The sequence below is a fragment of the Idiotropiscis lumnitzeri genome, chromosome 4, assembly GCF_059441095.1.
Source record: "Idiotropiscis lumnitzeri isolate Australia: NSW breed Sydney's pygmy pipehorse chromosome 4, RoL_Ilum_1.0, whole genome shotgun sequence".
Taxonomy (NCBI): domain Eukaryota; kingdom Metazoa; phylum Chordata; class Actinopteri; order Syngnathiformes; family Syngnathidae; genus Idiotropiscis; species Idiotropiscis lumnitzeri.
Window position 1 is genome coordinate 24,955,257 of NC_142394.1, and position 12,879 is coordinate 24,968,135.

The 12,879-nt window shown below is 44.4% G+C and overlaps 1 protein-coding gene across 1 annotated transcript; it reads right to left on the reverse strand.

The window, feature by feature from the left end:
• Nucleotides 1-43: 43 nt before the first annotated feature.
• Nucleotides 44-12,005, reverse strand: ache (acetylcholinesterase (Yt blood group)). The gene is made up of 9 exons (XM_088295046.1): nt 11,817-12,005; nt 7,991-8,484; nt 6,853-7,076; nt 6,512-6,772; nt 5,507-5,729; nt 5,239-5,439; nt 3,840-4,029; nt 3,584-3,762; nt 44-3,447 (listed from the first exon to the last, which is right to left on the reverse strand). The coding sequence occupies exons 2-9, from the start codon at nt 8,418-8,420 to the stop codon at nt 3,326-3,328; spliced, it is 1,830 nt and encodes a 609-aa protein (XP_088151172.1). The 5' UTR covers nt 8,421-8,484; nt 11,817-12,005; the 3' UTR covers nt 44-3,325.
• Between the last annotated feature and the right edge of the window lie 874 nt (nt 12,006-12,879).

The window sequence follows — 12,879 nt, forward strand, 5'->3', positions numbered from 1 at the left end:
ACGACTCGGGAATGAACCAGACACAAGAAGAAGTCGCAAAAGGTGGAGGTGGACAGAAGCATACGGATATCTTTATTCATTTTTCTGTTGCTACAAGTCAGCATTCAAGATACACAGAGACGTATTGGGAAGCGACAGAAGCCTTCAACATTTACGGCGTACGAGTCAACTATTTGAACCGTGAGGCAGACGAAACACTTAGGCGTAATTAACGCTTCGATTCTATTGCTTTGAAAACGCAGCCTCATCAGAGTTGGATCACTTCCTGGCCTTCACTGCCTTTGGAAATAAATATCAAATATATCATGTGTTTTGTTATTGCTAACATCAAACCTAGCACACAGTAGAGATACAGTTCTCACTTTGATGGTATTATTCTTAAAAAGTAAAACTTTTTTTTTTTTTTTACAGAAAATAACAGTCTGGAGCAATTTTCAGGGATAACTGGAGAACATGCACTAGGATGGGATCGGAGGGCAAAGGAGAGCGGCAAGATGATGGGATCGTAACGCATGCATTTGGACATCAGCTTCCATCCGTAGAGTTCACTCTGACGTCCACGACGCCCGTCCGAGGGTTCGAATGCGAGCTTCAACATGCCGACACACATTCATTTTGATGTCAGTTCAACAAAACCGTTGCCAACGTTGCCAAGTGTTCACGTTATCGCAGACGAAGCGCTGAGTTCAGGTTCCATTTTTCTTCTTTTACGCCATCAAGTTTTTAACCCCTAGTTCTTGTCATTGGATTAAAATATGCATTCAATTTCATTTTTTTTCAACCCCTCAAATTTCAGTTTGTTTGCACAATGCAGACTTCAAAAATGAATTTTTGAAAGTTTTTTGGTCTAATATTTTATGTAATCTGGTCAAAAACAAAAATTGTTGAGTCAAGAATTCAATCCAGTAAGTGACAAAAATTTAAAGTGTCATTTCGATGGGAGTCAACTGGCCAGAAATTGTACATGACAGAGCCAAAAGGTCCAATTTGACGTTAAATGTATATTGTGGATATATATACAGTGGTGCCTTGCGATATGAACACAAGAAATCCAAAACTTACCATCCAAAAGACACCAATAACAAAAATAGCTAAATGTGTTGCTGCACCATTTGTGTTCACATAGCCATAGCTTCTGAAACGATGCTAACGTTAGTTGGTCATACCATTTTTCATGGTTTGGTAGCATTAAGCAAGTGGAAGGCAAAGTTATGTCATTTCAAATTTCCCCATTGTGGGACTAATAAAGGCCATCTTCAAATATAAAACGTGTAATTGTCACTGACATTAAACAGCTTGAAGCCTCTTTTGGGATGAATTGATCACTAGTTGCTAAAGTGCTGCTTATATCCAACTAAGATCACTGTCACCGTGCAGCGCTTGAATTTAAAGCATGTGCCAAAAAATAAATAAATAAAAATCGTCCGGATGATGAATCGTGAGTCACATCTCAAGACACCATTGTATATTACAGACAAACAAGTACTTAGAGAGCTGAAGATGAAAATGACATAATCCGAAAAATCTTCACACGCTTGGAAACTCGAGTTATATTTCCAACAACAATGTTCATTTTCTCTTGAAGAAAAAGAAATGAAATGAGTTGCACAAAAATGGCCGTGCACAGAGCCCAGCGGCTTAAAGCTTTCAACAACACCCAGCCCGTTGCTCCCGTGTGTGTTATGCAAGGATGTTATTCTGTCTTTTCATCTTTCCATCACATCCCCCCCCTCCACCTTTTCCACCTCCTCCTCCTTCGCCTCTTCCATGCATTCATCGTGCTCCACTGGCTGGCAGGCCAGAGGCTGAGCCAACGCTCTGTCACATTATCCCGCCGCTGAGTGAATTACTCAGCCTCCATTAGGCGAACGAGAAAAGAGAGCCGGAGAGCGAGATGGCGAAAGGGATGCGGCGGAGAGTGCAAGGATGGAGGTCGGACGTGGAGGAGAGCGGGATGACGGATAACGGGAAGGGAGGGAGGTGGATGGCGATTGATGACGAAAACGAATCACCGACATGCTGTGATGATTCCCTTTTCGAGTCAGCATAACTGCAAAACATTGCCGTCTCAAACACAGAGGCTGCTTTCATTGCCAACTACCTATATTGGTTTTATGTACAGTGGACGAAGGATTGCTCCTCCACTAAAATGCCTTTGTAGTGATTAGGGAGTAGGGAATGATGAATGACTGTGTTCAAAAATCATTCACTCATTCCCAGTTGTTTAATCACTATATACATATACATTCTTAAATAGTGGACATTATTGTTGCTGCACAATTACAACATACTGAATCAACGTCAGCTGGTGGACCTTCCGGAATAAATAAAAATCAACAGCAATAAAAGTGAGTGAAATCCTCAACCAAAAATGCAACTATAGTGAATGCCACAAACAGCACAAATACGCAGCTAATTGAAAGCCACCAAATAAGGTTTGTAATTGCCTATGGATGCCACAAGATGGCAGTAAAGTATCTTTTTCTATTAGACAAAGCAATGGGCTAACTAAATGAAGGCTCTGCCCTCATTTCAACAATGTTCCGCTCTAAGTGGCTTTGGCAGGAAATAATGGGAGACAGGTTCCCCCCCTCCAAAAAAATAGGAATCGATGAATTGGCAAATTCACTGCATATAGTTTTAAACTGAGTGTATTTTACAAAACAAATTCAAACTTGGCACTTTATGTCCGTCCGTGTTTTCCGTAACAACTCATCCAACAAAGAGAAATTATTAAAATGGCGTCTATTTGATGTTACCCATCAGCAGTGTTGCTCACTACTTTTGAAAAATGCATTGAGGGCGCTATAGAGAGGATAACGTGTTCTAACAGCACTACAAAATGGCCAAGTCACTATATAGGCCACTAAATAGTGGATAGGGAGCAGCAATGAAACAAAATGGCTTATGTCGACAATGAAAGACATAATTAGTGGCAGCAATCAACACCAAAATAATCAAACCCTGATGTGTTGGAAAAAAAAAAAAAAAAAAAGTAAAGCAGTGCGAGATGACGGCAAAGACGAGCAAGTCAAGACACGCACCGCAAGTTCCCTCCATAGCCATTAACTTCCCTCAGACGCAAAACATACACACACACATATTAATCTATATAAATAGTCAATAAATTAATTATAATCATTCAAAAATAATAAATAGCGATGTACAGTGTTTGAGCATTTTATGTACTGGTGTCAGTAAAGTCGATTGCGGCTATGGAGGAAATGAGCTTGTCCGCTCTGTCTGGCCTTTTGTATGGCTTTAACCCGCCGGCGCCCCCTGGTGGTTATGCCCCAGCCCCTCCCCAACCCCTCCCAGGGAAACCTCAGAGGTCGGTGCAGCGCTCCTGCTTGCTGTAATGGTCAAACTGGCTCTTCCAGTGCATCATGTAGGAGGACCAGCGGTGGAACTCCACTTTCCACTGGCGCTCGGCCTCATCGATGTTGTCTGGAGGAGGAAAAGGAACAGCAGCGTGCTTATGTTGTCTTGAGATGTGATTGAGAGGCCCACGCGTGGCGCCCCGTTATAAAAACGGCGATGCGATTATCTGCCACCAAGGCCATCGTTCCTCAGCAGGTCTTACCTGTGATGTTGAGGAGACGTGGCAGGAATTGGTTCCAGAAGGCGCACATCTGGTTCCTCAGACCCCTGTGGACTTTGACGGGCTCCGTGTTGAGCGCCACATATTTCTGCTCGCCGACGGTGAACTGAGGCCAGCGCTTCCTGCTCTCCACTGTGCCGTCCACGTTCATGTTGGGATTGCTGAGTGCCAACAAGAGAGACAGGACAGTGACCCGGCGGATCCAATCGACCCGATTACAGATTAAAGCTAATCTCACCCAGATCGCGCAAAATTGGCCCAGTATCTCATGGTGCGGCGACTCAGCTTCTCCTCCTCCTGGGTGTAGTTCAATCTCTTCTCCAGGGGAAGGCCGAAGACAAATTCGATCTCGTAACCGTGGATGACGCCCATCCACTCGGGCCAGGGCAGATTGGACGCTCGGTGGTCAAACAGGTAGAGAAAGACCCCTGATAGAGAGAGTAGGATGAAAATAGGTTGGCCTCTGGGATGAAGGACTAAAAAAGGATGAAATGGAGCTTGGCGTGTGACACAACAGTAAGAGTGAGGGAAAGGGACTGAATAGGCAAATTTGTCAACGTCAAATTGACAATGCAGAACTTCAACAAAGAGTATCGCGTATAGCAGGCTCCTTCCCGATCGCCGTCCATCCAGATTTTGTGTGGAATGGAAATCCTCACAATTTCGCAGAAACTCGCTTATAGCGATAGTGTTTTAGTATGTGGTTTTCAAAGGTTCACGATTGCAACCAGAGAGAGAAAGAGAGAAAGAAAAAGAGAGAGTGCGAGAGAGCCAGAGAGAGAGAGATAAAGAGAGAGCAAAAGAGGGAGAGAGAGAGAGAGCAAGAGAGAGAGAAAGAGAGAGAGCAAGAAAGAGGGAGAAAGAGAGAGAGCAAGAGAGAGAGAGTAAGAGGGAGAGAGAGAGAGCAAGAGAGAGAGAGAGAGCAAGAAAGAGAGAGCAAGAGAGAGAGAGTAAGAGGGAGAGAGAGAGCAAGAGAGAGAAAGAGGGAGAGAGCGAGAGCAAGAGAGAGAGAGAGAGAGAGAAAGAGAGAGAGAGAAAGAGAGACAAAGAGAGAGACAAAGAGGGAGAGAAAGGGAAAGAGAAAGAGAGAGAGCAAGAGAGAGAGAGCGAGAGAGAGAAAGACAGAGAAAGAGAGAGAGAGCGAGAGAGATAAAGAGAGAGAAAGAGTAAGAGGGAGAGAAAGAGAGAGCGAGAGCAAGAGAGAGAGAGAAAGAAAGAAAGAGAGAGAGAGAAAGAGAGAGAGAAAGAGTAAGCGAGAGAGAAAGAGGGAGAGAAAGAGAGAGAGCGAGAGCAAGAGAGAGAGAGAAAGAAAGAAAGAGAGAGAGAGAGGGAGGGAGAGAGAGAGAGAGAGAGAGAAAGAGAGTGAGCAAGAGAGAGAGAAAGCATTGACATTTTTTCTCGGCCGCTGCAGGTTGAAGTTCTTGTTACAGTAAAAACATTTTTTTCAAATATCATAATGTTGAGTCCTTATGCAGGATGTCAATCTATTTCAAAAAATATTTTTTGTTCTCCCTACGTCTACGTTTTTCAGCGACAATGTAGATGCAAAAGCAATATTTCAATATTCGAAAAGGGCATTTGTTTTCCCGTGAGAATCCATCGATAGGCCAATTTGCGAATGTTGAGATTGAGCGTACCCGCATTGGGTTTGAGAGCGTTGTGCTGAGCTAAGGCGCGAGCAAAGAAAGCCAAAGGGCAGATGACGTTGTGGTCGCCCACGATGTCATCCAAGGCGTCGCGGTTCTTGGCGCCGTTGTTCTCGTCCATCCAGTCGGTATACTGCAGCACCACCGCCTCCAGCCCGATGTCGTTAGCGTGCGGCACGCTCATCTTGGCACCTTGCGGAGAGAGGTCACCGTTCAGAGCCGTTCACCGGCCGACGCGCCCATCCCGGGAGAGCCTCACCTTCCAGGAAGTCCCCCCTGGAGATGAGGCTGTCATTATCCTTGCTGAAGCCGGGCGCGCCGTACAACAGGAAGTAGGAGCCCTCATCCTGATTGACCCCAAGTAGGACTTGAGTGTCCTTAAAGTTGCCGGCGTTGAGCATGGCCTCCGGCGTGTCGGGCACAAAGTCGCCGTCCACCACGGGGACGAAGGAAAAGCGAAAGATGGACATCCACGGGAGGACCTGCTCAGAAGATGGCACAAAATGTGCTTGACAGAAAAGATCAACAAGCGTAAAAAAAAAGGTGCGCAGCTTGATGGAATTATTGAAGTGGATGAAGAGCAACAATATGCTGATTTCAATGGATTTATTTCTGAAATATTTACTGGTCCGCATCTCTAAGGTATGCGGGGACCCAGCATAACCACTGACGTCGGACCCCGCGTGGAACAAACTTGTTGCAAGTGTAATGCTGCGCTGGCACACACGGGTGACAACATTTCAAGTCTTTGCAGTTCTTAATATAAATGGGCTAGCCGTTTTTTTCCTTTTTATTTAAAAATAAATAGAATTAAATTAATAATAATTTAAAATAAAAAAAATATTAAATATATTGCAGTGACAAAGTCTGGTGGGACTTTCTCTTTAAGCTTCAACGCATACTGCGCCGCGATTTTTGTTTTGGTTTTGACGTACTGTTATTGAAGCTAGATAACAGTCTACAGCACAGACTGTGACAAACCTTAATATGTTATGAAGTTATGAGCTGAACATTTAAAATCTATTGAATTCTTTCTCGCTGCTGCAACCTGGAGGCAGTTAACTCCAACACTCTTTGGTGGTGGAAGGTGCTACACTTTGATATATTGATGTCGCCTTCAAGTAGAAGTCAAAATAGTCTTCAATAGGTAATTGGACTTGGAGAGTAACTGTAGTGCGATTACTTAACTGAAAAAAAGTAACTGGACAACAACCACATTTTGGGGTAACACGTTACCGGCATCATTGGAGGTGACGGTCATTACCTGAAATTCCTGGTCAATGAGCTCCTGTGGCGTTTTAGTGCGTAGACAGTCAACCAGCTCGGTGTCGTTCCCCCAGTTGCAGCCCACCAGTTTGGCCAGCTGCGTGGCCCGTCGGCGGGCCTCGGCCGGGCTGACGGTGGCCCAGGGAGTGTTGGGGACGCCGCTCTGTAGGATGGCCCTGGTGAAGACAGGCCGGCTGTCCGGAGACAAGAGGTGGAATCCCACTGAGGCACCGCCGGCGCTCTCCCCGAAGATGGTCACCTTTTTTTCAAGCAGACGCACAAGCTCGAGCCACTCACAGCGAGCAAACGTCCGGTCAGGCTTGCGGAGATGAAAAGAACCTGCTTGGGATTTCCGCCGAAGGAGTGGATGTTGTCTTGGACCCACTGCAAGGCCATCCTCTGGTCAAGCAGCCCCACGTTGCCGGGAGCCTCCGACGAGCCGTCCAGCGCCAGGAAACCGAAAGCGCCGATGCGGTAGTTCATGGACACCACGATGACCGTCTCCGTGTAAGCCAGGTATCGGCCATCGTACACGTCCAGGGATGAAGAACCACTGTAGAAGCCTGCAAAAACAAGAAACCTTTGGCCAACTCTTTTGATGGACAATGTAGACGGTCAGAAATTATTGTCAGGTAAGTCTTACACGGCGGATATAAAAAGTCTACACACCCCTGTTCAAATGCCAGTTTTTGTGATCTCAAAAAAAAAATAGAGGAGGCCAAGACCAAGAGAACAAGTCTCCCAAGTTTTCCACTAATAATGTGAACTCTAACGAGGACCAAAACAGAGATCATTAGGTTGCAGAAGTGTGCACACCCATTCTTAGATGGAAATGTGACTGTGCTCAAAATTAATCAATCACATTCAAACCGAATCAACTTGAAGTTGAGCCCGTCTAGTCGGCTTTTCCCGGCATGTTTTCTTTCCGAGCAGAAGCCTAAAAGTTTTGCACAAACACCGACTGCTATTCGGAAGCGTTTCTAATTCCAAAAGTTCAACCTTGCCTTCATTGACCATATAACATTGTCTCATATCCATTTGGCAGATTTCAAGTATGACTTTTTCTAAGATAAGGCTTCTATCTTGCCACCCTACCCTATAGCCCATACAAGTGAACAAGATGGGAGATTGTTGTCACGTGTACTAAACAGCCAACACGTGCCAGAAATCCCTGCAGTTCCATGAATGTTGTCCTCTTTGCTGAACTGTTGTCTTCTTGTCTTTTCATCAACTTTGAAGGATGTCCAGTTCTTGGTAATGTCAGGGTTGTGAAAGAAATCTCAGAAAAAAGCCTCCTAGAACATCAGAACTTTATTTGGGGCTTTTGTGTGCTGACACTCATTTAACATGAGTTTGAATGTGATTAATTCAAAATGCAGTCGCATTCCCAGTTATAAGAGGATGTGTACACTTGTGCAACCCATCACAATTTCTAGATCACTTATACAACAATCACAGTTGTAACAAAGAACCGTACCTCCGCCGTAGATCCACACCATGACGGTGAGATTGTGTGGTCTGGGTGACGGCGGCACCCACACATTGAGGTAGAGGCAGTCCTCACTCATTTCCCTGTTAGGGTTCCACATCTCGCTGCCCGAGAAGCCAGGAAAGGTGGTGTCCACAAACTGGTAGCAGGCGTTGGGGTAGTAATGGGCGTCATACACGCCCACCCAGTGACGTTTGGGCTCGGCCGGTCGGAAACGCCCCTTCCCCAAAGGCGGCTCGGCGAAGGGGATGCCCAGGAAGGCCGTGACGTGGCCTCGCTCCAGCACGGGCATGTGGATACCACGGACTCGGCCCGCTTGGGTCACGACGGTGAGGTCCGCCTCGCTCTGAGAGGACGCGCTCGGAACCAGGAGGGAGAAGAGGACGAGCGGGGACAGGAGAAGGACGGCGGTCTGCATGACGGCGACAGAGACGCCAAACACGGTTGGGCGGAGGCGCTTGTTGCTCTGTTTCCCTTCAGACCTGCAGACGGACAGAGGAGGAGACGAGGTAATTGGATTACCGGAGGGATGAAGAACAGTTTCAAAGTGGAAGAATAAATCAGATGAGGACATAAAAGCAAGGACATCTCGAAGCGTATTCAAGGTAACCGCGTGGAACGTGAACTTGCGCAATCGGTAGGAGTCGCTTTAACCAACTAAGACGATATGACGGCATAACAAATGACAAAGCAGGTCAACTTGTGCCGTCTGATTATTTTTTTTTATCAAGAGAAAAGGTCAAGAAAGACAAAAAGGTCAAGTGCCATCAGGAAGTTTACCAGTAACTGCATTTCTGAAAAAAAAAAGGAAATAATAGTGCAGCTATTCACGAGAATGGTGTTGGTGTTTCTGATCTTGAAGCGATGCTCGGTTTGACGGAATCAAAAACCTTCACTTGAGCTTCGTAAACCCTCGTTCGTATCATTTACAATATGGTTGACGTGAAATGTGTGCGTGGGGTATTGGGTTAGCACTGTCGCTACGCTAATGTAGCGTCCGAGACGGTATTGTCACAAAAGACGCCTTTCTATCGAGTCATCATTGCGCCTCTAGGCATGACTAATCGATTGACGATCAATCCGACAAGTTCACAAATGTAAAAGTGTGACAGAAAAATAACTATTAATTTCATGTAGTTTTAAGAAAAAAAAAAATCCTATGCCGGGATATATATCGTGATATAAAATGTATCGCACCATCTGTTTCATATATTTGTTTGCGCTTTTCAACCGAACCCAGAAGAAAATGGTAAACAAATTGTTTCAGGGGATGGAGTAGATTTACTCTCTTTTTCCATTCATTTAAAAGGGAAAAATTAATAGAAAATATAATATTCACGGAACGAGTCTCAGGGCGAATTAAGCTTGTGAACTGACGTTTGAATATATAGCAATAAATACGCCAGAAGCTGTTGAGATTCCTTGCGTCGTCATATGCAGTTATAATTGTCAAAAGCAATATTTGGGTGAGTGTGCAAGCTGGTGACATGGCCAAAATAGAGCTTCTAATACAACAGAGCGGGAACGTTCCAAAATAGTGGTGATACCCTACACACGGACACACACAGTTGCTACTAATGCTAATTTCGTTGCTATGACAACCATACATTGCAAAACATAAATAGCCGCCTGGAAGCGGACAGGTGGTCGACATCTGTGTATTGTAGCACATTAACACCGCAACTAAATGGGGGGGGGGGGTCTCGCCTTCCACCCGTTTGATTTGTTTTCGGCAAAAAGCAAAATGGTTTCCTCCATGTCAGATGTTAACACGCTTCAAGATTGTTTGCGGAACAACCGAGGGATCCACTCTTGGCAGCCCGGGCGAGGACACGAGCGGCAGCTGGATTATCTTTTTATAGACGCGCGGTACAGTCCGGGAGGAGAAGGAGGAGAAATGGATGAAGGCTCAAAAGAAAACGCATCCACGACTGAGGACATGTAACACAAAATTAACGTGAAGATCCCCCATCCTTGCAAGTGATCCTTCCTGATGTTCGGATGTGGACGGAACAACTTCCAGTACAATGCAAACACTTTGGATGGGATGCGTTTCTGTACGGAAGCGGTGGAAAGAGGAGGGTGCGTGTTTGTGTGTGTCGTGGGGGGTGGGGGGTGGGGGTGCACCGAGTGGAAAGAAAGTGTGTCACTTCTCAAATTAGACTGAGGAATTTGTGTATGAAGTTCACAGGAGGATTGAATTTACAGGCAGAGGCGATGGCAAGATGGAGGGGGGACGGAGGGGAGGGGGTCATGTCATATGTTTCCAAATCCCCTCATGGAAAACACTCTTTGAATGAGCGGAGTAACATTCATCAATGGACATTTCATGAGGTACCACTTGAACTGGATTTGGTGCAAGCAATGCACACGCCTCCTTACTGTGAAAGAGTGAACACGAGTTTTATCTTCAGCTCAACAAAGTGACTTGAAATTGAGGCCACTGTCGACAACTTGATGATTTTTTTTATGTGGATATGCCTTTTGGTGCATGCTTCGAAGTGTCAACAAGCCAATGAGCCACCGACTTATTCGAGTGCTGCGCAGAGGCTTGACTGGCAGCGGGGGAATTTTCCATCTGGCAACAGCACCCGTGCATAAACAAACACACAAACACCACGACGTAAAAATGACACTCAATTAGGGCTGCAACTAATGAGTATTTTATTATTGATTAAGTTGTTAATGTTTTTTTTTTCTATCGATTGAATTAAAAAATATATATATTTCAATCCCTTTATTGAAAAAAAGTACATTATTTCAAATTGACAGTGCAGAAAATTCTCTAACAAATTGATTATGATTCAGTTTGGTCTGAAGCATACATCAGAAAAAGGGCAAAAATGTGGATTATTGTTTACCAAAGTCAAAGCAGATGTTTGCAAATGCTTTGTTTTGAGAAAAAAACCCCAAAGATAATCAGTCTGCTTTAAAGGACACCTAATCAGAGGATATTTACTGTCGAGAGGAAGTTCCGAGAATTCTGATTATTTTACTGGTACATTAAACAAGGTATTTAAACAATGAGTTGATTATCAAAATAATTGTCAATTAATTTGATAATCAATTCACGGTCCATGAACTGATGCATCGCAATGCTCAGTCTGATATGAAGAGGTAATGAAAAGTCAAATGTGTGCTCTGATGCAGAAACTCAAAAGTGGCAGCACAAATTTGATGGATTCATTCGGGTATCTTGCTGAGGACACTTTATTTTCTAGCGACTTTGATTTGAGCTAAGAAACATACAAGAAGAGGAGAATGCTAGTTACATTAACTTATGGAATACAGGAGGAAGTACTGAGAGGTACAAACGCCCCACATCCTCATTGTTGACGCAAAAACATTTGTTTCTAAGCTTGAATGGTATAGTGGGAAATATTTAAATATAAAAGCACAGAAGTGTGTGTGTGTGGGGGGGGGCGATGGTTTAAAACAGAATGTCACATTGTCATTCGCTTTCTCTCAAGAACGCGAAGGAAATTAGAAGTCAACGTACATAAATTAAACGGTGCACTCGCGTTCGTGTGCATTCTTCCGTCATCGAGCAAAAGTGGAGCTGGACCGTGCATTGACCCGGTAACCATGGCTACGGGTGATGTTGCAAAGATGAACTTAAAGGGCATCAGTCATTTTACGTCGTATGCTAACAACGGACCGGACGAGGCTAGCGCAGGTTGTGTTCGAACGCTCCTCTCCTCTCCTCCGCTCGCGCTGGCGTCGACAAACACGCCAAACAAATCGTTCCAATAACGACGAGTGCGTGACATTAGAATCGTGGGAATTTAAGATGTGATTTTGGGGTCCTACCTACCTGGCTTCCCCTGGGCGGCAAAGCAAAAGTGAGCACTTGCTAGAAGGCGTCTGTCTCCTCTTCCTCGTCGTCTTTCTTCTTCTTTCTCGGTCGTACAAATGCCCAGTTGTGGACAAATTGTGGTTGCGCTTCCTTCTCCGAGCAGCGGTGAGTCGTGTTCACATCCAACAGCAGCAACAACAGCAGCAACAACAGCAGCAGCAGGACGACAACACAGGAGTCTGGAGGGAGAAAGGGGGGGGGGAGTGGGAAGGGCTCGCAGAGTCTCGCGAGAACTTGCGCGAGTATAGCTCTTCGTCTCGACTCAACAACTTCAAGGTTTTCGTTTGTCGCTAACGTTCAAGATGCACTGTAAATGCACGACAGCGGCACTGAGCAATCAAATTCTTACTTTACAAGTATACCACCGTGTATTCAATGACTATAAAAGATTTAAAAACAAATAAATAAAAATAGCGATTTTAAATCATGAAAGGCAAATACTTGAGTGCACAAAACAGTAATTCAACAACTGAATTCGAGTTCAGCAGTAGTAATACTTAAATAATAAAAAAAATACTTCAAGATATAAATGTTCACGTAAAACAGGATTACAAAAGAAAAATACTGTCCATGGCACTTGACAGATTGTGATGTTACTTAATCAAGTTGACTGAAAAGGAAGTGTATTATTTTTCAAAAATAGCTTTTACAGGTCATGCAGGCCATATCATATTTTTAAACAGATCTGTGGCACGTTGCAATTATACAAAGCATCAACAGTAAACAAAAAGGAAAGAGCAACTCACTGTCAATATTTATCTGCATGAACCAGTCAAGAAACGTGTTAATCGAAATTAATTATACTCACCAAAGCTGCTGATGATTATTACAGACCTGTTATGTTCATCCCACTTGCCTGGCTCTGAACGACCAATCAGAAAACGGCAAATTCATTGCTGATATAATAGTATAAAAGCGACACTCAAGAGTAAATTATCAGAAGGGCGCTGTAATGTTGATCATTTTTCAGCAAGGAAAAAACAATATATGCCTGTGAGTGTTGTTATAATCAAAACAAAAC